The 24,280-nt window shown below is 30.0% G+C and overlaps 2 protein-coding genes across 3 annotated transcripts; both read left to right on the forward strand.

The window, feature by feature from the left end:
- The first annotated feature begins 3,609 nt into the window (after positions 1-3,609).
- Positions 3,610-19,335, forward strand: LOC105199446 (protein I'm not dead yet). 2 transcript variants are annotated; one of them, XM_039447414.1, is made up of 8 exons: positions 3,610-4,338; positions 4,747-4,785; positions 10,265-10,323; positions 11,492-11,804; positions 12,433-12,575; positions 13,136-13,230; positions 13,407-13,690; positions 18,396-19,335. In XM_039447414.1, exons 1-8 carry the CDS (start codon positions 4,276-4,278, stop codon positions 18,399-18,401), a joined length of 1,002 nt encoding a protein of 333 aa, XP_039303348.1. In that variant the 5' UTR covers positions 3,610-4,275; the 3' UTR covers positions 18,402-19,335. The 2 variants fall into 2 exon arrangements, with proteins under 2 accessions (XP_039303348.1, XP_025989699.1); XM_026133914.2 differs by lacking the exon at positions 18,396-19,335 and adding an exon at positions 15,388-17,126.
- On the forward strand, positions 19,305-24,253 carry LOC105196916 (protein I'm not dead yet; the record flags this gene model as incomplete). Its single annotated transcript, XM_026133903.2, has 7 exons — positions 19,305-19,694; positions 19,869-19,930; positions 20,762-21,074; positions 21,928-22,070; positions 22,365-22,459; positions 23,031-23,314; positions 23,806-24,253. Coding segments are annotated over 7 exons (1,581 nt in total), but the record flags the coding sequence as incomplete, so codon positions are not given.
- Between the last annotated feature and the right edge of the window lie 27 nt (positions 24,254-24,280).

Genomic DNA, 24,280 nt, shown 5'->3' on the forward strand with positions numbered 1-24,280 from the left:
TGACTCTAAACTGAGTAACAGTTAATCTGCCGATTTTTCTTAGTATCAGAATTCTCCTAATTATAGCGTCGCAACAGTCTAATGCATTTTATTTATAATCAAATTAGCTAATCTTTAATTTATAAAATAATTAAATAATCAAAGTGGCTTTTCCCTCCAATCGGTATCTTTTCTCGATGTTATCTTCTATTTAAAAAATGATAATTTGCTTCACGAACTACGCTGTTGGAATCTTTTATCATACCGATTAAACGCACAATCGTACTTTCCATTTATTTCGCTTTCCGTATAAAAAAAACATCTTTCAAAATAAGAAAAAATACGCACATAAATGTATGCAAACAAATAAACTATATAAAAAATTGAAACATTTTTAAATTGCAGTTTTCTGTTATTCACCTAAAGTTTTTTTTATGTAATATAAACGATGATTATAAGTACAATATACACACAAATTCATATTAACTTTCAGCTGACACACTGGGTGTTGTACACCCGGGCTAATGTACAAAAATGCTTGGCATTTATAAATCGTTCGCTCATTCTCATCTGAATATTTCAAATATATTCAACTTCTCGATTTTTGCACTTATTTAGTCTTTTTCTTGATCTTCTGGTATCAATTAAAGAAAAAATTGTTCAAATTCTATGCATTTGGTATCGAGATATACGCAATTGAAAATGGTTGAATGACGTACAACAAATTTTTTAATTTTTTAAGTTTTTAAGAGTTCTTGGAGTTCTGTTAAGAGTTCTGAATAATCACCGCGGAATTCTATCAAAAATCTTAATGAGAACATTACGTAAAACTGATACTCTTAAAGTTTTGATTATTTTTTTGATGCCACTTATGAGAATTCACTTATGAGAATTCCGATTTTTTTTACTTTATCGGGCAAAACTATTTTTAATATGTATCGAAAACTCTAGAACTCGTTGAAAGGAGTATATGCTATTTAGAACTATTCAGAATTGACGTACATTAATTTTTTCTCTTCATCAAAAAAGCTTTTTTTAAATAGGGAACTCTAGTACTCGTTAAAAAACATCAAATTAGCTATTTGATGCTAATTTTGGGTGTAAAGTTAGCACACCCATTTTTCAAAATTCATTTTCTTTGGTAAAATAAATAATTAATTATTATAAATAAAAAATTCACATGATAATGAGATGATGTGACATTGCCGCGAGTTTTGAGCCCCAAAAATATTTTCCCTACAGTTCTCAACATATTAAAACGCCTTCCAAAAAGTTTCGGTAGATTCCGACATTAGTTAATCAGCAAACAATTAATAACTCCCGAAAAAGCCAATTTTCCGCATATATGGGTCAATTTCAATATTAATTAATCAACAAAAAATTAATAACTTCCGAAAAAGCTTAGATACGTTCAGAACTAGACAACAAATATTTTTTCGTGCACAGAACTCTTGAATATAAATCAGCGTTTCATATAGGCAAAAATACGTTTTTCACGAAAATAACAATTTTTTTAAATTAATAAATAATTAAATTGACCGGAAATCTTCGAAAAGCGTTTTAATATGTTAAGAACTGTAGGAAAAATATTTTTTCGTACACAGAACTCTTCGAAAAAGACCAGCATCTCACCCATATATGCGAAACATCGCTTTTTTGGAAGTCATTAATTTTTTGTTGATTAACTAATATCGGAATCGACCACAACTCTTCGGAAGGCGCTTTAATATGTTGAAAACTATAGGAAATATATTTTTTCGTACACAGAACTCTTCGAAAAAGACCAGCATCTCACCCAAATATGCGGAAAATCGGCTTTTTCGGAAGTTATTAATTTTTTGTTGATTAACTAATATCGGTATCAACCGCAATTCTTCGGAAGGCGCTTTAATATGTTGAAAGCTGTAGAAAAAATATTTTTGGGGCCCAAAACTCGCGGCAGTGTCACAGCATCTCATTATCATGTGAATTTTTTATTCATAATAATTATTTATAATTATTAGAAGTGCGCTAGCTGTCACAACTCTTCACGAGCTTGTGCGTGGGAACGTAATTCGCCATTTAAAATTTTTGTACAGCCCAAAACTCGTGCCAGAACTGTAGTATGTTACTATTGTACATTTCTTATAATAATTACTTATAATTATTGGATTTTAATTATCAGAACTATTCACTGAACCTATCTAGACTTCAAAACTCCACGGATTTTTACTCTCCCATCGTTAAAGATTCAAGATATCGTGAGATGCTATTTGACATTGTCGGAAGTTAGCATCTCATTTCTTAAAACCGCAATTTTTATAGTAAATTTGACAAAACTGTTGTTAAAACTTATCAAGAACTATGCAACTATGCTGGATGCTAATTAATACGCAGTTTAATCGTGAGGTGCTCACACTTGAGATGTTAACTTCACACACTCATATGAAAGCTAGAGACCAGTATATAATTCTTTCAGGTCAGACATGCAAAAGTAAATTATTCTAACTGTAAAAAAATGAGAGATCGAACGAGCGGGCAGGAAGGTGAGGGCACAAATCTGAAACTGTTAACTAGTAATAAAATAAAAAACTTATTGCAATTATAATACCTGTAGCTTACTCAATTCATAACCATAGACCTTAAAGGACTAAGCGAGATACACTTTTCCTGAAATTAATAATATAATGCATATACTTACCGAATTACTCCACGAAGGCCGTCCTGCGCTGACGATGTTTCTTTTTGTTGTACTTAAATCGCACATTAACGACGAACGCACGATATATTGTTCACTACTTACGATAACGCACACGCGATGCCGTCGGGAAAGTTAACATCGCAGCAGACGATGAATCTCGAGCGCCAGGAGATCATGCGGCGTAACATAACCTCTCGACCGGCTGATTGTGGCCGTTGCTGACACGCAACACGCACGTCACCGGACAATTATTATGTTCGCGCTTTCCTACATTGATAAACATACGAATTGAGACTGAAAACAAACAGCCGCGGATTGAAAAATGCGACCGATCGACGGGTTGACGTCGTCGCTAACGCAACGAGCTTCGGTTGAACGGCTCGATATTTTATTCAGCATTCACGATAATGCGCGAGTAACACACGAGCTTTAGCGAAATGTAATACGATCGCAGCCGATCAGAAACAACGAAGATTGCAAGGCAAACGGAGAATCAAGTAACGTTACACGAGCACGAGACAGACACGAGACGCGAGCGACAAGCAGACAAGCTCGTCGTAACGCTTCACGAATGAGATACGATTGTTATACGATCCTGGCACTCGCGCTGCTACTACACTCGACACACCCGACGTTGTATCCGCACAGAACTTCAACATGAGGAACACGAAAGAAGCACCAGGAAGCACGGAGCATCCGCCGATCACCGGTACAGACGGGTAGAGGACAGAGCAACATGGCGATGGCAGCGACTCGCGACGACCGCTGGTGCTGCGCAGTCACTACGCCATCTACGAACGTTGCCGAGCGGCGGCGGACGCGAACGAGTGCCGGCTCGGCCGCTCGAGGCGCTCGGTCACGTCCGCCGCCGCTCGGCAACGTTCGTAGATGGCGTAGTGACTGCGTAGCACCAATGATGGTCGTCGCGAGTCGTTGCCATCGCCATGTTGCTCTGTCCTCTACCCGTCTGTACCGGTGATCGGCGGATGCTCCGTGCTTCCTGGTGCTTCTTTCGTGTTCCTCATGTTGAAGTTCTGTGCGGATACAACGTCGGGTGTGTCGAGTGTAGTAGCAGCGCGAGTGCCAGGATCGTATAACAATCGTATCTCATTCGTGAAGCGTTACGACGAGCTTGTCTGCTTGTCGCTCGCGTCTCGTGTCTGTCTCGTGCTCGTGTAACGTTACTTGATTCTCCGTTTGCCTTGCAATCTTCGTTGTTTCTGATCGGCTGCGATCGTATTACATTTCGCTAAAGCTCGTGTGTTACTCGCGCATTATCGTGAATGCTGAATAAAATATCGAGCCGTTCAACCGAAGCTCGTTGCGTTAGCGACGACGTCAACCCGTCGATCGGTTGCATTTTTCAATCCGCGGCTGTTTGTTTTCAGTCTCAATTCGTATGTTTATCAATGTAGGAAAGCGCGAACATAATAATTGTCCGGTGACGTGTGTGTTGCGTCTCAGCAACGGCCACAATCAGCCGGTCGAGAGGTTATGTTACGCCGCATGATTTCCTGGCGCTCGAGATTCATCGTCTGCCGCGATGTTAACTTTCCCGACGGCGTCGCGTGTGCGTTATCGTAAGTAGTGAACAATATATCGTGCGTTCGTCGTTAATGTGCGATTTAAGTACAACAAAAAGAGACGTCAGCGCAGGACGGCCTTCGTGGAGTAATTCGGTAAGTATGTGCATTATATTATTAATTTCAGGAAAAGTGTATCTCGCTTAGTCCTTTAAGGTCTATGGTTATGAATTGAGTAAGCTACAGGTATTATAATTGCAATAAGTTTTTTATTTTATTACTAGTTAACAGTTTCAGATTTGTGCCCTCACCTTCCTGTTCTCGCTCGTTCGATCTCTCATTTTTTTATAGTTAGAATAATTTACTTTTGCATGTCTGACCTGAAATAATTATATTCTGGTTTAATATTACATATTCTCTGTCAGTATGCAAATTTGAAATTGTTAATTGATGGTAAAATAAAGAGCTTATTGTAATTGTAATGCCTATAGCTTGTTTAATTCAAGCAGCAATATTAATTACTACAGACACTACTATAAGGTGAATTATATTTGTGTTTTACAGGTCGACATTGAAAACTCCACTGCTGAGCATTGTGTGTTAGTGAGTGACAACATATTATATTTCCTAATATTTATCTAGTAATGAATCTCTTATTTAATATATTCATAGAGATTTATTGCTCCAGAAATGATAAAGATTCATTTAAAATGGATGCTCTTTGCTAGATTAATATCAATATTTAATCCTAGAAAATATTTTTATCCATCAATTTCTTGCATGTAAATATACACTTTACAACATAAAATAATTGGTATATTAATCTGGTATATTAATCTGTTAGTGCATAGTTTGATGAATGTTATGGAAAAACATGGTTTTTCTGAATAATTTGATGTCTTTTAACAAGTTTTCGACATAAAAAAAACTTTTTTGATTAAGAGAAAAAATAATAATAAAATAAAAAATATGTCAAATTCGAATAGTTTTGAATAGCGTATACGAATATTCCTTTCAACGAGTTCTAGAGTTCTTAATACATTTTAAAAATAGTTTTACCCGAAAATGTAAAAAAAAATTGGGATTGAATGTTCAAAAAGTAATTGAAACTTCAAAAATATTAGTTTTACATAATTTTCTCTGTAAGATTTTTGATAGAAATGCGCGGCAGTTATTTAGAACACTCCACAGGAATTCTAGAACTATTAAAAAATGTTTTGCACTTTAAAAATACTTTTTTGAACAGAACTTTCTAAAATATATCCAAAATTTCAGAACTTGTCGAAATAAATCACATATGCTATTTAGAATTATTCGGATTTGGCATACATTTTTTTTTATTTTTTTTTAATCAAAAAAGTTTTTTTTATCAAAAACTCTAATACTCGTCAAAAGATATATCAAATTAGCTAATCAGAACTATTCTGCTAGTGTTGAGTGAGAAGTTTAGCACTCTTTTTTCAAAATTTATTTTTTTGTTATAGCCAGTACTATTTGTAAAAACTATGAAGAATTTTTCCCTTTTTTTTTGTAACTACGATGCGCCATAGAAGTGTTAACTTCACACACCCGAGTGAACGCGCCTTTAGTAGATCGATTTTCTTCTGTAAAACTTCTGCAAAACAATGTTAATGTAACCTAAATTAAAAAAAGGTTTTATTTTCTCAAAATATTGATTTATGGCTGAAAAGAATCTAAGAAAGGCACATGAAGCCGAAAATAAAGCTGAAGTTGGATCTGAAACACAGCAAAGGTTACATTTCATAATTCTTTTACATAACACATTTTAAAATTATTACAAATAGAACGTGTATGATCACAATAGTCCATAGATATTTTATACATATGTGTCTTTCTTTTCTATTCGATTTTCTCTTTAAAATGATATGTAAAATGACGTTTTATATTATGACTTTTTATCTTGCAGTTAATGTTTTCGCTAGTTTTATTGAAAATGTTTAAAAATCTAGTATAACAAAATTATATTTGAGATTACAAAAGAATTTTGTAAAGACGCACCACAAATATAAGATAAGATACATTATCAGAATATAATTTTACATATTGTCATAAAAAATAATTTATGAAAAATTACAAATTATAGAAAATTACAGAAACTTTAATCTACAAGATCTTAACCTTGAATAAAACTTTTTTGCAGATTTGAAGCTTCTTCAATTCAATTAACATATATGAAACAAACAGGGATCTTTCTCAAGTTATATTGGCGAATCATTTTCGCTCTCTGTTGGGCTCTATTTTTGTTATCTTTCGTCATTATATATGACTCCTCGGTAAAAAAAAATTTGAAATACTTTTTTCTGTTGGTTTATGAAATTAAAGTTTAAAATCTAAAAAATTTTAATTATGTAAAAATTTTTTAACTTTAAATTTATGAGGGAAAGACATTATTTTTTGTAATTTTCAAATAATAAATTTTTATTTAACTTAAGTTTTCAACAATAATATACAAGTAAAAGCCAATCAACGAAGTAAAGTGTTATTTTTTTTAATAACTTTCTAATTATATAATAATATTAAAAATTACGGAACGTTCGACTTTATTAAGTCATTTTTAGCCGTTGCAAACAACCGATAATTTCTTGCAAAATTAATTATATTACTTTTAAATTAACAAAATATCAAAAAATCATAAAATAACGCGTTATTTTCCGTAATATAATATAACAACAATGTTACGATAGTCATGTAATAGACATGGGAATTAATAATCTTCACATGTCAGAAGCTATTGAGACAGGAAGCCATTGTCACTCCGGCAATTAAGTTGAATTTTCTTTTCTAAATTAACTGTAATTATTTGAACAACATGAATTACTGATACTAACTTCTCGGCAACTCTTCCAAATAATTGTGATAATTTTATATATCATTGGACTCAACGAATTCTCACAACGCAACAACAAATTAGGGCTAGTTTCACAACCTCCGGTTAACTTAATCAACTGAATTTTTCTATTGAAATTGATCAATCAAATTTGTCGTTAAGTAGAAATGATAAAGATAAAAAGAAAGTAAAGGATGTCATGTATTCTCGAGTTTTTGTTTAGATTTCGACGGAGCTTTGTTATTTTGAATGCGATCTTCAATACTTTCCTATTAATTCATTTTGAAATAAATGTTTGCAAATGATTCAGCGCCTTAAAAAATATAAGAAAACATGCATTAGAAAGTTTCCATCATTTAAGATACAAATTAGGTGATTTTACGCCTCACTGTTGATCAGAGATTGTAAAAGTAATCCTAATTTGTTGTATTGCGAGAATTCATAGAGTCCAGAGATATAAAAAATTATTCGAAAGAGTTGTTGAAAAGTCAGTATCAGGAACTCATGTTGTCTGTTTATATAATTACAATTAATTTAACATTATTGATACAAAAAAGTAAACACAATATTTTATCATATTTTTATTAATTTGTTAATTTAAAAGTTATGCAATTAAGAAAATGTTGACTGTTTATAACAGCTGAAAATGATTTACAAGGAAACATTTCCAAATTTCTGACTTTAATGAAACTTTGTATACGTATAGATTACATAAATAGATGAATTTAGAAAATATCAGTTGCTGTCCAAAACTAATTTTAAGTGGTAAAATCATCTCTCTTGTGTAAAGCGATTTTTAATTTTTTTTTTTATTACATCTTAAAAACTATTCAAGATATCAAAAAAAGTTTTATACAATATTTTACAATAAAATTATCCCTATTTATTCCTGTTAATAATATTTTATAAAAATAATTTTTGAAAACAATTTTTTTAAATAATTATTTTTAAAAAATATTAATGAAAATGAATAGAAATAATTTTATTGTAAAACTTATATAAAACATTTTTTAATATCTTGAATAGTTTTTGAGAATAACAAAGAAAGCTGAAAATTGCTTTACACAAGAAGGGTGATTTTACCCCTTAAAACCGTTTTTGGACAGCAACTGATATTTTCTAAATTTATCTATCTATGTAACCTATAAGTATACCAAATTTCATTAAAATCAGAAATTTACACTTGGAAATATTTCTTTGCTAATAAAGTCAAAACATTCCTTTCAATACTATTATATAGTTAGAAATTTTACCAATTTTATAATTTATTCTTTCCCTAAATGACTAGGCAAAATTTTTTTATATAACATTTATATAATGAACAATTTAAAGTTAATAAGTTCTTGTTTCTTGAAAGGAGGATTGATAAAATTGTCGGATTTTAGCCTAAACGATAGAATCTCTTATGTGTGTTTTCTTGTATTTTTTAATGTGCTGAATCATTTGCAAACGTTTATTTTAAAATGATAGAAAAGTATTGAAAATCCCATTCAAATTAATAAAGTATTCAAAGTAACAAGTCAAAATCTGAACAAAAATTCAAGAGTGCAAAACATTTTCTTCTGTTTCTCTTTCTATTATTTCTTGTCCCATCTTCCTACTCTTACTTAACATAGAATGCGTTTCTAAATTGGGAGATTATGACATATTAATTAAAATAAATAGAAAAATGACATATTAATTTTGTATTTTTTAAATTTATTTTTTGATTCAATAAAATTAAACAACAAAATTCCAGTTTATATTTGATCCGCTTTCATATATTAATTTTAATATATTTTTGTTCTATTAAATCTGCTCTATTAATTCTCTTAAATATAATCGTATTCTATTAATTAAATTTTGCACAGGAAATCAGATGTGCCTATATTGTGTTACTGGTTGCTGGATACTGGGTGACAGAATGTCTACCGATAGGAATTACATCGCTAATACCTGTAGTATTGTTTCCGTTGTTTGGTATCCTTAGCACTCAGGAGACATGCACTTGCTACATGAATGATACTATCATGGTTTTTATCAGCGGTCTGATACTCGCTATTGCTACTGAGCATTGCAACCTGCATCTGCGGATCGCTCTGATCGTAATGAAGACTCTCGGATGTAGCCATGCAAAGCTACTCGGTGGTCTTTGTATTGTGACTACTTTTATATCCATGTGGATCGCGAACGCGGCAGCCACCGCCATGATGGTACCTATCGTCTTCGCCATACTTCGCGAATTAGAAAGGGTCGGTGCATTTGGAAAGTATTATATAAATTGTCGTAGTTTTGTTACGCAAATTACATAATGCAACAAAAAAAAAACAAATAATTATTAAGTAATGATTCATTACGTAGGCCTATAAGAGTTTTTTTATTTAAGATATGCTAGTGATTTTCCATATCTAATTGAAATTAAAACTTTTTTTAAACCATGGAATTAAATGACATAAACACAGTAAGGAAAGTGACAAGACGAGATAATTAAAATTTAATGATAAATAAAAGTTAGGTAGTACTTTTTATAATATTATAAATTAATACTATAAAAGTTAACACTGGATGTTCGCGTGCAAAATAGTATATTAAACAGAAATTAGGTACAAACGTTTCGATCCTCAGTCTCGGATTATCTTCAATATTAATAATAAAAAAATATCACGGTGGTATATTATTATTAATATTGAAGATGACTCAAGCTAAAACTATTGGCTGAACCCTGGCTGAGGTGTTATTTTTTCGCAATAAAATATTTTACAGTTTTTTCAGGGAGGGGGGTATTATATATGCTTCTAAAAGCATTAATATTATTATTCCGACTTCATGACTGTGTTTCAAGTCCGACGAATATGCGGCGCGTTGTTTGAATTGGAAATTGTGAAAATTTAAAAATTATTATTTAGCACCAAGAATCGCTGTGACTGGCACCTTCTATTCTGATGTTTTAATTTCGTCAGTCCGATATAACTTATTATTGTTAATTAGATTTTTTATACAACCAATGTTTAATAATTTGTTTATAATTAGTTGCAAAATTAATTTTTATAACGTGCTTATTATGTTAAGAATGTTTTTTATGTTTCTAAGTATTTTATTTTTAATTTTTTTTGCTATCTTAATAGTCTGACTATTGGCTTTAATGAGTTAATGTCAATGTTAAAGTAGTAATGCTTAATTAATATTATTTAACTTTTATATATTTAATTAATATTACATAATATATTAAAATCTTTAATTATATTGCTTATACAGCAAGGATTCGGAAAAGTATTTGATATACAAGAGGATCCAGATGATCCGGAAGCTGAACCGTAAGTATTAAATATTGCAAACTTTTTACATTTTATTTTTTTCTATATTTCTATTTTTCTACTTACGAGAAGTAGAAGTCCATTTGGTGGCAATGTCACGCACTTCTCGCAAGTTCCTAAAATTCTCTTATGCGAAAGATTTCTCTACTCATTATATTTTCAAGTTTATTGCGTAGGTTTTAGAAATATTTTTGTTATAATATTTTGTATTACATATTTCAGAATTCTTTTAGAATTATTGTATATGAACTATTAAAAATTTAAATAGTTTTGAAATCTTTTTGAAAACTTGCTGCAACAATCGGTGCTGTATGGAATTATAATATTTGTTAACATTAAATACAGTTTAAGTTATCGTTTATCACATAAATTAAATTAACTATAATGAAATAAAATATTAAATTAAATTATGTATTTGTACAGCTATTTAAGGGGATGCTAAAGTCGCGCATATTACCAACATTTACATCATCTGAATATCTTCGAATTCAGAATTCATTCTTCTAGCTTTACAGAATCACAAAAACTTCTAGAATTGAAATACGCGTAAAAAATAAATGATATCAGCAATGATAAATTTTTTAAAAAAGTCGAACAAAAACTTAAAAAAGCGTTAAAAATGTATTTGTATAGCTGTTACTTGAAATTAACTTTATCTTAACACAGAAGTTATGTAGCTCATACGTACAAAATGAGACAGTTGCAGATCTCGGAAAATAAGCACGAACAACACCGAAATTACAACTGAACGCCTAACAAAAAAGATATTCTAATGAGTCTTTACTGCATATACATTTCGCTCAACGAAGATGAACTGTGCAGTTATTGTGTAATACATTAGGTGACATATCTTGCATTAGATGGCGCTAAAATCGAAGAACAGAGACAGATGATATATTTATGAGTGTTGGAGGAAGAACACTAGCCTGCTCGCCTGGTCTTAGCGCTTACCTTATTTCTTACCTTTTGCCCCGTGCGCAACCACGTGCCACTTTCGCTCGAAAAAAGAATCTGTAATACCGACGTCGAGAAAATTTGGTCTTAGATTTAGCATCCTCTTAAGAGCTGCACAAAATATATGCATTAGTTTTTATACTCTTTTACATTTTATTGTAAATTAAAATAATGTACTCTTTTAGAATACATTATTGAAAAAACATTTTTGTAGGGATATGAAGCCAACAAACTTGACGAAAGCTTACCTATTCGCGGCGGCGTATGCTTCGACTTTTGGAGGCACTGGAGCGATCGTAGGTACGCCAACGAATCTCGCCTTTAAGGGTATCTACGAATATAATTTCCCTGCTGCTGATCCAATTACTTTCGGTGACTGGATGGCTGCCTCATTTCCGCAGATGGCTGCAAATTCTTTTATACTGTGGCTGTACCTACGAATCGTTTTTTTGGGGTATCTGAGACCGCGTAGCAAAGATGCTGAAATGGCGAAAATTGGTGCAGAGGGTGAAGCCATCGCGAATCAAGTATGATTTATTTAGAACATTATAGAACTTCTTTTTAATTTTGATTGACTAACAATTTGTGATCTTCTCACGAAAATTAAATATTTTGGGGAAAGAAAATCTTAAAGAAGTTTTCAAACATGCATTTTGAAGAAAAAAGATGGAATTTTAAATTTGTATCTTAATTTTGTTTCTACATTCTGTTCTTAGATTAGATAAAATCGAAAATTGGTATTTTTTCCAATATTTGTTTTACTTTGAAATGTTTTGAAATATCTTGAAATATTATCAGACAAAATTTAATATAAAAGTGTTTTAAAATATGCTTTCTAAGCTTTAAATGAATTTTGAAAAAATGAGTACAATAATTTTTTGAATATTTTGTATAAGAACACAAGCACAAACTTTTATCTTGTCAGCTTTAAAATACTGTTTGGAAAAAAATTGGTATAAAGATTTAGAAGCTTTTTTTGGACTTGAATTTAAAATTTTTTTAAATTATGGAATAATAGAAAATTTTTTCAATCAAAATTCTCAAAATAAAAAGTAATAAAAATAATTGTTCTTATTTAGTCTTTAATTGTGTAATAAATAAAAATAGATTATGGTTTTAAATAAAAGATTTATCTTAAATGAATTGATTCTCTAGGTGATAAGTCAAAATCTTAAAAATCTAGGACCTATGTCGTTTCATGAAATCTCTGTTGCAATACTTTTTACGGGGTGCATATTCCTATGGGTATTTAGAGCTCCTGGATTTGTTCGCGGATGGTCGGAAATACTGACAAATGTGTAAGTCTTAAAATTTTTATATGTAAATTAAGATTTAACAATAAACATTTACATAATATCAAAGGAAATTTGTTCATGCATTAATTATATCTGAAATTTATGTTAACCCTTAAACACACTAGGGGGTCTGAGAGCTCTCTTTATGCACGTGTTTGGACGTGTTTTGTAGGGTTACTGACGTCTAAACACATAGAGCTTATACTACTGGAGGGACCTTGTCTACACGCCGACCATAGGAGAGTCTGTTCAAGATAGATTGACAAAGAGGGAGAGAGATTTTCTGTTTCAATCATATTTTAAACTTTTATATTTAAAAAAAAGAGAAAGATTGTTGAAAAATATTGATTGGAATCAAAGTTATAGCCTCTCAAAGTTGAAAAAATCTTCCAGACTGGAAAATGTGTTCACATAATTTTCCGGATCGGTGTGCTTAAGGGTTAAAAAATAATTTTCTTGCAAAACATTAATAAATTTAATAAAAATTAACAAAAATTGGAATACATATATATATTTTTTTTGCGATAAACTCCTATTTTATTTCTAACAAAATCTCTATACAGAATGTTAGCGGATTCTATGCCCTCAGTCTTCATATGTTTGCTAATGTTTTTCATCCCGAAGAAGCCAGTCTTTATATACTTCTACAGCAAGGACCGTAAGAACCTTTAAACCACGATTACGAAGCCAAATATGGACTTATGACTTGAGTAAATAGCAAGTTACTGACGCTTTCTTGTAAAAGATAAGATAGAAGTGACTTGCTACTTGATTCATTTTCCTACTATTTTTATATGAACATTAGTTAGTGAACATAAAATTTGATAATTGTAGCATCCAGACGACCAACCAGATCATCTGAGGGTCTAATCACTTGGCAGATTATTCAAAAAAAGATGCCGTGGAGATTGGTATTTCTATTGGGCAGTGGTTTCGCTGTCTCTAAAGGTAGCAGTGTTTCAGGACTTGCCATGAAAGTGGGACTAGCTTTAGTACCTCTGAAAGAATTGCCTCCTGTGTTAATGTTGGCTGTTGTCCTTTTGTTCGTTAATACTCTGACAGAGTTTACTTCGAACGTTGGCACAGCTAATATAATTTTGCCGGTCGTCGCTCATATGGTAAGAACTCATACAGTACATAAACGTTGAATTACAGCATTGAAAATATTGAATTAACGGAAACATTTTTAACTGGAGATTCTATGTTGAAAAGATGTTATAAAAACATCTACCTATACAGCACAAAATAGTAAAAAATGGCAAAATGTTGCAACAATGTTTCAGCAATATTGCAGCAACGATAAAATGTCCGCTTCAGAAATATTGATACACGGAAAAAACAGTATGGTTGGCCTACATAGAAATCTGGTGGTTTTAACCAGATTAAATAGTAAAATATAGAACAATTTATTCATGTGACTGCTTGAACCGCAGTACAGTGGTTGAATCTGACGTTATCTGGTTGCGACAACCAGACTGTTTTTTGGACATTAAACCACAAATGTTTTAAAGACAACTGCAACTTTGATTCAGATAAATTATGTTGCTGTAGTATGAAGAATCTATATAATAACATTGCCAAAACACATTTCATTAATATTTTCATCATGAAGCCCAATTATGTAAACTGCAATTTTGAAAATTCGATTTTGAGTGATTCTTTCATAAAAAACATACTCTTGTTAAAATAAGATTGAAAACTTTTGTAACATTACATCTTTTATTTTTTAATATATGGTTTTTATTTATGAGAAGTTCAGTTTTGCCGCGTCCATCTATCGACGATGCCGCGTACTGTTTACGGATGACAATTTTTTTATTGTCAACACTTTGTTAGCAATAAACTAAAATTTAAAAACTTCAATGATTTTTACCAAATATTTTACCAAATATTCACATGTGCAAAACATTGGATATCATACGTGCCGTTACGTTGCTGGCACGATACTGTATACGAAATGTGAGCTCATCGCGTGCCGTTACTTTGCTATCAGCATGGCGCGTTATTAATTTTTAATGTTTGCTCTTGAAATTTCATAAATTAATGAATGTTGTCTATTTGCCTTCTTGTTGCTAATTCATCGTCAGTTTACACATAAAATTCCGATTCAACAAATTGACGGCAACTGCACAACTCATGCAGTTCATTAGTTTATCTAGGGTCACTTTAATCAACTCCGATTAATTTTAATCAGAGTTAACAGTGTGACCAACAGCAAGACTTCAATGGCTTTTGGCATTTATGTTGATTGTTATAAACCTATAATTTCTTTATAACATTTGTATCTTTGTTCGAGATACAATTATTACCAGACACTCTGTATATTATATTTTTTTCAATTTTCAAAAGTTAACAATTTGATGTTATTTCAACATTGCAACAATATTTACAACATAGAATGAAGAAAAATCAATATACATTTAACATTGCCAAGCAATCATATTTTAATGTTCAACATTGCTATGTCTCAAAAAGCAGTTCGTTCTTTCAATGTTCTGTGCTGTATGGGAAATTAAAAATAAAACACATTGATTGTTGCTACAATGTTAGTTAATGTTAACAATCAAAAGAAATTATTTTTGAAAATTTTATTACTTTGAAAAAATGCAGAAATTATATTTTTGTCATCAAATGTATTGATTTTTCGTATCTCTTTAAAATTTTTGTATGTTCTTTTCTTAAAATTGGATACCATCTACTCGACAAAATAGTTATTTTTGAAAGTAACTTTTACAATTATTTTATTGTTTATTTCAAATTTGTGTTTTATTATCATAGCGACGATTATTGTACATTTTTATATTACTTCTCAAAGTGTGTGGCAATGAAGATACATCCGTTATATCTGATGATGCCAGTGACTCTTATGTGTTCGTACGCATTCAGAATGCCGGTCTCTACGCCGCCGAATGCAATTATAACCGTCGCCGGTCATCTACAAACTCGGATATTAATAGCAGTCGGATGTTTTCCAGCAATTTACAGTTTAATAGTGCAAGTTATTCTATTTCCTACTTGGGGAGTCTTCATTTATAATATTGGTGAATTTCCAGCATGGGCAGAACAGCATAACAACGATCCGAAACCATAATCTCGTCAGATTGCTAATATCTTTATTTATTATTCATAATGATTAATTGTGAAATGTGCCTTTATTAGTCATTTTATGACAGTAAAATTAATTATTTATAAATGAAATAATGAATAAAATGATATTATTTCTTTTAAATAAATCGTAAATTGTCAATTATTTATCTTTATAAATTAATTTTAAAGGTGATTTTATATGTATCTTCTAGTTCTTTTGAATTGTGCGTGGCATAATCGTCAGTCTTGAAACGCAGCTTATAAATTAAATTAGAAAAATAATATAATAATATGCTGTTTTGTGTTCTCTCGATATCGAACAACTAATGAGAGAGACCAATCATTTAAAAACAATATAAATCTGCTTTGATTGAAATTAAGGTTTCTGAAACAAATTATTTATTCACTCTTGATTCTGAATCTTAATTTTAACTAAAATAGACTTATATTGTTTCCAAATGACTGATTTAGTTGAGAAATTTTATAATAATGCACTTGTTCTATTTAGTAGTTAATTACAAGAAACAGAATTCCGCCGCGATTATTTGTCGCATTGTTCGCTCAATCTCATTACAAAGAAAAAGAACTTCTTTCAAAGCAACTTCGATTTAAATATAGAATAGATTTATTTTTTAAATCCTTTTATTCTTTTTTTTTATAGAATTCTTTTTTTAACTATTGGAATTTATTTCGAGTTCCTAAGGATTACTGTGATATCTGGGATTAATAAAAAATTTTACAAGCAGTGAAAGATAAAATACAAAATTTTTTAAGTCCATAATTAAAATTCATATAGAGCTTATTCAGGGAAAAATATTGATCAAAGTATAGCTGGTCATAACAAGAAAGAAAGAATATAAAAAGAAAGTTTTTTAGAATGTATTGATTCATTGATAAAGAAACTTTACGAGGAACATAAAGATGATTATTTTGCTTTATAATTTGCAATCATTAATTCCTTTGAGAAGTCTCTCCTTTCAAAAAATTATTTCAATGACAATTTATACGGGGAGATGTGGTAAACTTTCTTTGAAAACGAAAAAGAATTATGAATTTTGATTTAAGTTTAATCAATAAATAATGTCTATTTGAATAATCAAATATAAAATGAATAGAGTTTAAGTATTAATTTTTAGCTACTACAATTATTGCACTGTATTATTTGCATATCACACGCATGTAGAAATTTATTTGAAATGTTCTTCGGTAATCGACTATTAAAACAAGTCAATTGAGAATCGTGCGATAAGATCGCGCGATTCGAGATCATGTTATATAAGTTATATTGCCTGCAGATTATAATCAATAAAATTGAAATTTGTTTATACGTTTTGAAGACGTGTTTTACATAAGATACATACATTTTAAATAACATGATTGAACGAAGAAATGATGATGAAGAACCAAATGAAAGGTTGGTACTTATTACTTTATTCGAATTTTTTAAAGCATTTTATTATACCCTAGATAAAGTATGAATAAATTTTCTATTGTGTATTTCAAATTTTGTAATAAGAATGTACAGTACACAAAGAAGAATTTTTTTAATTTAAAAAAGAGAGAATAGTTTTCCACATAGTTTGCATTATACAATTTAGACTTTTAAAATGCTGTACAGTAATTTTGAGATATTAGGTTAAAATTGTAAAATAAGGTGAATTTAATTTATTTTATGCTATAATTTTGACTTATGACGTATATTAGAAAATATCATTTTATTTAAAATTAAACATTTTTTTTATTAGAAAAAATTGTAAAGATTAAAGTTGATAAGATTTTTATAAATATTTACGTTGCGAAAAGGTGTAAATTAAATTATTAACTTGATAAACAAATATTTTAATTATTTATTAAAATTTGAAACTTTTTTAAATTCACTGAAAATATTTAATATCTTTAATATAAAGTTTCATTTTATGTGCAACAATTCTAAAACGATTCTGTAATATATGATATGAAATGTGGCAATAAAAATGTTTCTTCTAAAATCTCTTATGTGCAATAAATTTGAAAACATTAAGTGTTATCAAAAGTTTTCACGTAAAATGATTTTGGAAATCCATGAAAACTCACTAAATGAATGTGACGAATTTCCATTTCTCTTAAATAAAGATTATACAAGATAGAATGAATAGTGCAATATTACGAAATTTTTTGTCTGTTTTAATGAAAGGATTCCTCAAAGATAAGACAAATCTTCTAATTAGATTCTGAGATGAAAGTAAATGAAATGTGTTTTAATATTGTCAATTTCGTGTTTAATTTTGTTTAAGAAATAATTTAGAAATCTGGTGTGCCTAGAAAATTTATAATTTTTTGGAATAGTTTAACGATTTTAATAACATTTTGGCAATGTTTTAAAAAGGTTACAGGTTTTCTCAATAGCTTTTCAATAATTTTTCAATAAGATTGTAAGTGTAAAAAATGCAAATATTTTGCTGTTTTAGAGCTGTCTTAAAAAAGTTGTAAATATTATGCAATCTTTATAAAATTCTTTATAGCACAAACAGGTTGCAAAACATGCAGAATATCCATAACATTGCAAGATTGTGAAAACGTTGCAAAATATTGTTGCAATATGTATTTATAATATTATATACGTAATATATTATAAAGAATATATATATATAAATATATATATATATATATATATATATATATTTATTTATTTATTTATTTATTTATATAAACTGCCTAATACGAGAACATTGGAGTGCTAAGAACTTTTATGATTAGGATTGAAAGAAGAGAAGAGGCATTTGCCAACTATCAAAGGAATCTAATTAACTGCTTAAGACATACGGGACACTTCATCAAGATTTATTGGAAGATTATTTTTGCACTTTTCTGGGCGCTTTTTCTTTTACCTTTCGTCTTAATCTACAATTATTTGGTATATTTTCTTCATGTTTTTCTACATATTTTAATTCTGTTTTGAAGAAAGAAAGAGAAGAAAAACGTGCGAAGAAATAAAAACTTTGTTCGCGCTTCTTCGCATTTCTTTGCGTTTTTTTATCCAAACTTCGATATTGCTTTTTTTCCGATTGTATCAAAAAACATCAAACACGCTCACTACGAATTGCTATCAAATCAAAATTATCGCATGAATCACTCTAAAATTTTGTATGGCGTCGTTTGAAAGATTGTAGTACACGATGGCAATGCCACTTGACATGAGCAATACCGCCTGCCTTTAAATACGGTTACTTGATTTGTTTTTGTACTTGTTATATTTATTTGTTTAATTAAATTTAATAGAGCTCTTGATTAAACTATTGTTTTGTAAAATGTTTGCATGCTATTTTCAGCACATTTGTCTATCTGGGTTGTTTCATTATGTAATGTTTGGAAACTCCAATTTTGTAAATACAGAATGCAGAGCTTTTATATCAAATAGATATTACTATGAGTTGACGACTCTAATAAATCTAAGAAATGATAAAAGAGATCTAAATTTAAAAAATTTGTTTTATTCACTATATGAAGTCCCCGCAATAGATGTATTAATGCATATGTTCTAATTCTAAAAAAAGATTTCTTCATATCTGTAAAAGTTATGCATTTAAAAAGTCACAAAATTACTGTGTTCAATCGGTAAAAGGACGACTTTAGAATTGCCTGTCATAGCAATACATAACATAATGACTTTTGCAGGAAGTTAGGTGTGCGTATGTTATATTGCTGATGGGTGGTTATTGGGTGACCGATTGTTTTCCCATGGCAGTGACATCGCTTATTCCAGTTGTCTTGTTCCCGGCTCTGGGTATATTAAGTACAGCGGATACATGCGCCTGTTACATGAACGATACAATAATGGTGTTCATCGGTGGTCTGATACTTGCCATTGCCATTGAACATAGCAATCTCCACCTTAGGATCGCTCTCGGTGTCATGAAGACAGTCGGCTGCAGCCATGCAAAATTGCTTGGTGGTCTATGTGTGGTTACAACCTTTATATCCATGTGGGTGTCGAATACCGCAGCCACCGCTATGATGGTGCCCATAATATTCGCTGTTTTACGCGAATTGGAACAAGTATAAGTTATTTTTTTTCTATAATGTTTGATAGTATATATATATATTCAAATATAATATTACAGAGTGCGAAAAAATTGAAAGATTTTTTACAAAAACCGAACAAGTAGAAAAAATTAAATTTTCAGCAAACGGAAGAAACTTTTCATCTTCATTCATGACTGAATTTTATAGGCTGGATTGGGAGCAATGTTTAAAACAGTAGAAACTGATTTAGAAAGATCAGACACTCCGCCGTAAGTAAAAATAACTTAACAAACCAAAATTTAAAAATACAACTTATTGTTAAAAATGTTTTAGAAATGTTTTACTAAAAATAAAATTAAAATCATTAAAAAGAAAAAAGCTATTAATATGAGTAGATATATATATATATATATATATATATATGTATACAGGATGATTTTTAATAGTTGTACCCACATTTTACCATAAGAATATGCATTTGTAATTTCTAATGTAATATGTTAGAAATACATATTCGTTGGTAAATTATGCTTTTATGGTAAAAAGTGGGTACAACTTTTAAGTATAACTCTGTATAAGGCCGTTCTGAACTACTATGTGTTTGTGAGTATACATGATATACAGGGTGATTATTAATGAATGTCCCCACTTTTTACCATACGAGCATGATTCACCGACGGATATTTCTAACATATTATATTAGAAATTACAAATGCATGCTCCTATGGTAAAAAGTGAGGACATTAATAATCACCCTGTATAATACGTATATGTATACTTATATAGCGCGAGCGTGCGGCATATAGATAATATTTCTTGGATATATAACGTTTCTATACAATAATAATTTATGTAAATAATAAAAATAGTTAAAATTTAATCAATAGCAAAATTTTTATAGCTACATAAATAATAAATAAATTGTTCATATTAAAAATATAAAATTTAATGTTATAAATATAATTTTTGCAATATAAAAATTTTAGTAGATTTTTAAAATTTTGTTTTAACAGTTAAACCTATTACAAATTTAATCAGTGCAGGCATTAAAGAAAAGTTTTGCGTAAAGATAGTTTATATTTTACAATATATAACTCCAGCGAGATAAGACCCACGAAAATAACAAAGGCGTATCTGTTGGCGGCGGCTTACTGCTCGACATTTGGTGGTACCGGAACAATAGTGGGAACTGGCACAAATCTTACATTCAAAGGAATCTATGAGAGTACATTTCCTGAGGCTGAAGGAATTAGTTTTACTGATTGGATGGTAGCATCTTTTCCTCAAATGGTCGTCAATTCCTTTCTCACGTGGTTATACGTGCGTATCGCCTTTTTGGGATACCTGAGACCGCGTAGTAAAGACGCTCAGATGGCTACAATTGGGAGAGAAGGTGAAGCCATTACAAATCAAGTAAGAACAAAAAATTTCTGAAAAAATAAATTTACAAAAATAATGCTTACATGCATAAAACTTAACATGTGTTAAATAATGAATTGATTATATTTTACGCAAAATTTATGCAAAATAATAATAAGTAATAAAATAACTTTAAAATACTCGTAATATACAAAAGCAAATGAAGAAAAAAGGAAAGAATAATTACCGAGCGTAAAGGTACAAAAGATGTAAGATAATAAATAAACGGTCTCGATAGCTGTTAACACATGAAACACTTTAATAAATGTTTGGACTTGTCCTTTAGCATTAGGGTAAAGTCGATATAAATATACGTTGAACATATCGAAAACTTAATTTATCCAGTATTATTTACTACGTTTAAGAAAAATAAATTATATCAATAAAACTTCATACTGTTTACTATTATACTATAAAAAAATTTTAAATATGAAATATTTTTTTTCTTTTATTTGAAAAAAAAACTTAAAAAAATTCTTGCATTTTTTTCATATAAAAAAAGTGGTAGGATTTACGATGACTCATGTGTAAGATACGGCGCATCGATAATTTACAAATAATATTCGCAAATATGATGTAAAATAACGTAATGACTTATAATATGTTTTTATAGAGTTACTAGGGAATAAGAACGATAAATATACATTTTTTGAATATTCTTAGAGTATCCAAAATACATATATTAAATAAATTTTTTACTAACATTTGAATATTGCTTTTACATTTTGTAAATATAGCTAAATATATATTATGAACATTTATGAATATTACAGAAATATTTAGCTGTGCAAATATGCTCATAAAGAATAAATTAACATTAAATTCTTATTTTTAATGATTTTTCCAGGTTATTCAACAGAGATACAAGAATTTGGGTCCTTTAACTTTTCACGAATTTGGAGTAGCCGCCTTATTCTTTTTATGCGTATTTCTTTGGATATTTCGTAAACCCGGCTTTATTCGTGGATGGTCAGAAGTGATTACTGATGTGTTAGTATTTTAATAATATAAAATACATACATGAAACCAGGGTCGGACTGAAACACCAGAGGCTCACCGAGAAAAATTGAAAAGCCCCGCTCTAAAGCGCTGCAGGCAAAAAATTTTTTTAGTTCAAGGTCAAACATGTTTTAATTAATTTAGATTATTAATTTTCTGCATAAAAAATTAAAGAAAATTGGTTTCGGGGACCACTGGGACCCTCAATGACCTGACAAATTTCTCGGTATCTCTCCTGTCCAATCCAACTCTAAAACGTAATTATAAAAAATAATATACATGCAGAGATGTCAGAGATTCAGTGCCGGTGATATTCGTTTCCATCCTGATGTTTTTCATCCCGAAGGATCCTAGCTTTCTTCACAGTTTCAGTCAAGATCGTAAGAAGTCATAAAATTTCCATTAAGCCTCAAAACGTGAATAATAATAATTCTAAAATTATCGTATTATTATCACATAGAAAATATCGTAAAACTATTAGCTGTAATGGAATAAACACACTGAAATTTGAATAATGAAAGTAAAAACTTTATTAATTTTTCTTATTTTTACTTTATTTACTTTAAAGTATGTTATTTGCATAAATAATTTTGTTTGTTTTGAGCCTCTTGCGTCTAGTAATGAATCGTATTGATTGATAGAGAAATGATACACTATTGGATATGAAATATCAATCTGTTATTAAAAAGCAGGCCATTAGAATCAATAAACTGAATTTACAAAATATCATTTAATAATTTTTTTCAAAGAGTATATCTTGGAATAGCGTTGACACGTTAAAGGATTGTGTTATTGGAACATTTTGATCCTCTAACAATAATCTTTTATTTCAGCTAAATTTTGTTACTAGTTGGAAAAGGCTCAAAATTTTTTATAACGGCAACATTCTTTTTTCAAAGCTCTGTTTATATCTACATTTGTGATTATGTTTAAAATTTATAATATTTGCAGCTGCTAAAAAACCGAAAAAATCCTCGGAAGGTTTAATAACGTGGAAAGCAATTGAGACCAAGATGCCATGGAGTCTGATGTTCCTGTTGGGTGGTGGTTTCGCAATCTCGAGAGGAAGTGTTGCATCTTGTATGGCAAAACGAGTTGGTGAAGCTCTGCTACCGCTTCGTTACTTACCACCTATTCTAATACTTGCCGTGGTATGCCTCTTCCAAGGCCTTTTAACAGAGTTTACTTCAAATGTGGGCGTCGCGAATATCACTCTACCAGTGATAGCGCAGATGGTAAATTATATTCGTGTGTTTGGAAAAATATGTGTAAATATATGTAAGAAAGGGGAGGGAACTGTGGAATGTCTTTTTTTTTAAATTATTATCAGCCTTTATACTTCTACTCCTATTTTGTTAAATTTTGAGAGTCTTGTATTAAGTATATTTGTTTCAGTTTTTAATAATTTGTTTATAATAATTAGTTGCAAAATGGATTTTTGCAATGCTTTTTATTTAAATAATGTTTTTTACAGTTTTATTTCTAATTGTTTTTTGGCTAACATTGCTAGCCATGGGTTTTTATAGGTTCATACAGTACAATGTTTAGTTTCCAATAAAGGATTGCGCAAGTATTATTTCCTTTGCCAAATAATATATTTTTTATAATTATAAAAAAATTAAAATTAAAATTTTGTTTATCTTACATTTTAATTTTTTATTGAAGTTTATGTTATAAAATTACTTTGAAAATGAGTATATTAATTTTTATTGATTTGTCTTTTCAGTGTGTGGCTATGGAAATACATCCTATGTACTTGATGATACCAGCTGCACTAATGTGTTCGTTTTCGTTCCGTTTGCCAGTTGGGACACCACCAAACGCGATTATAACAGTTGCAGGGTACATTCCGACCAGTTGGTTGATTGCCGGAGGCTGTGCACCTGCAATTTATAGCTTAATAGTGGAAGTTATTTTGTTTCCAACGTGGGGTGTTTTTATTTATGGAATTAAAGAATTTCCTGATTGGGCTAAACGTATTTACATGGAGAACAACACAAACGTACACTGTAGTAATTAATTGAAAGCAATAGTTTAAGTTATGCAAAAATTAAATTCTAATTTTCCTTATCCAGTTTTTTCTGCAAAATTCTGAGTCTCATTAATGCTCATACATATATTACATATATTATATTGAAGGTATTAATGTATTATACTTTACAAACCAATACATATACGAAGATAAAATTATAAAGAACAAT

This window comes from Solenopsis invicta, chromosome 3 (assembly GCF_016802725.1).
Source record: "Solenopsis invicta isolate M01_SB chromosome 3, UNIL_Sinv_3.0, whole genome shotgun sequence".
NCBI classification, from domain to species: Eukaryota; Metazoa; Arthropoda; class Insecta; order Hymenoptera; family Formicidae; genus Solenopsis; species Solenopsis invicta.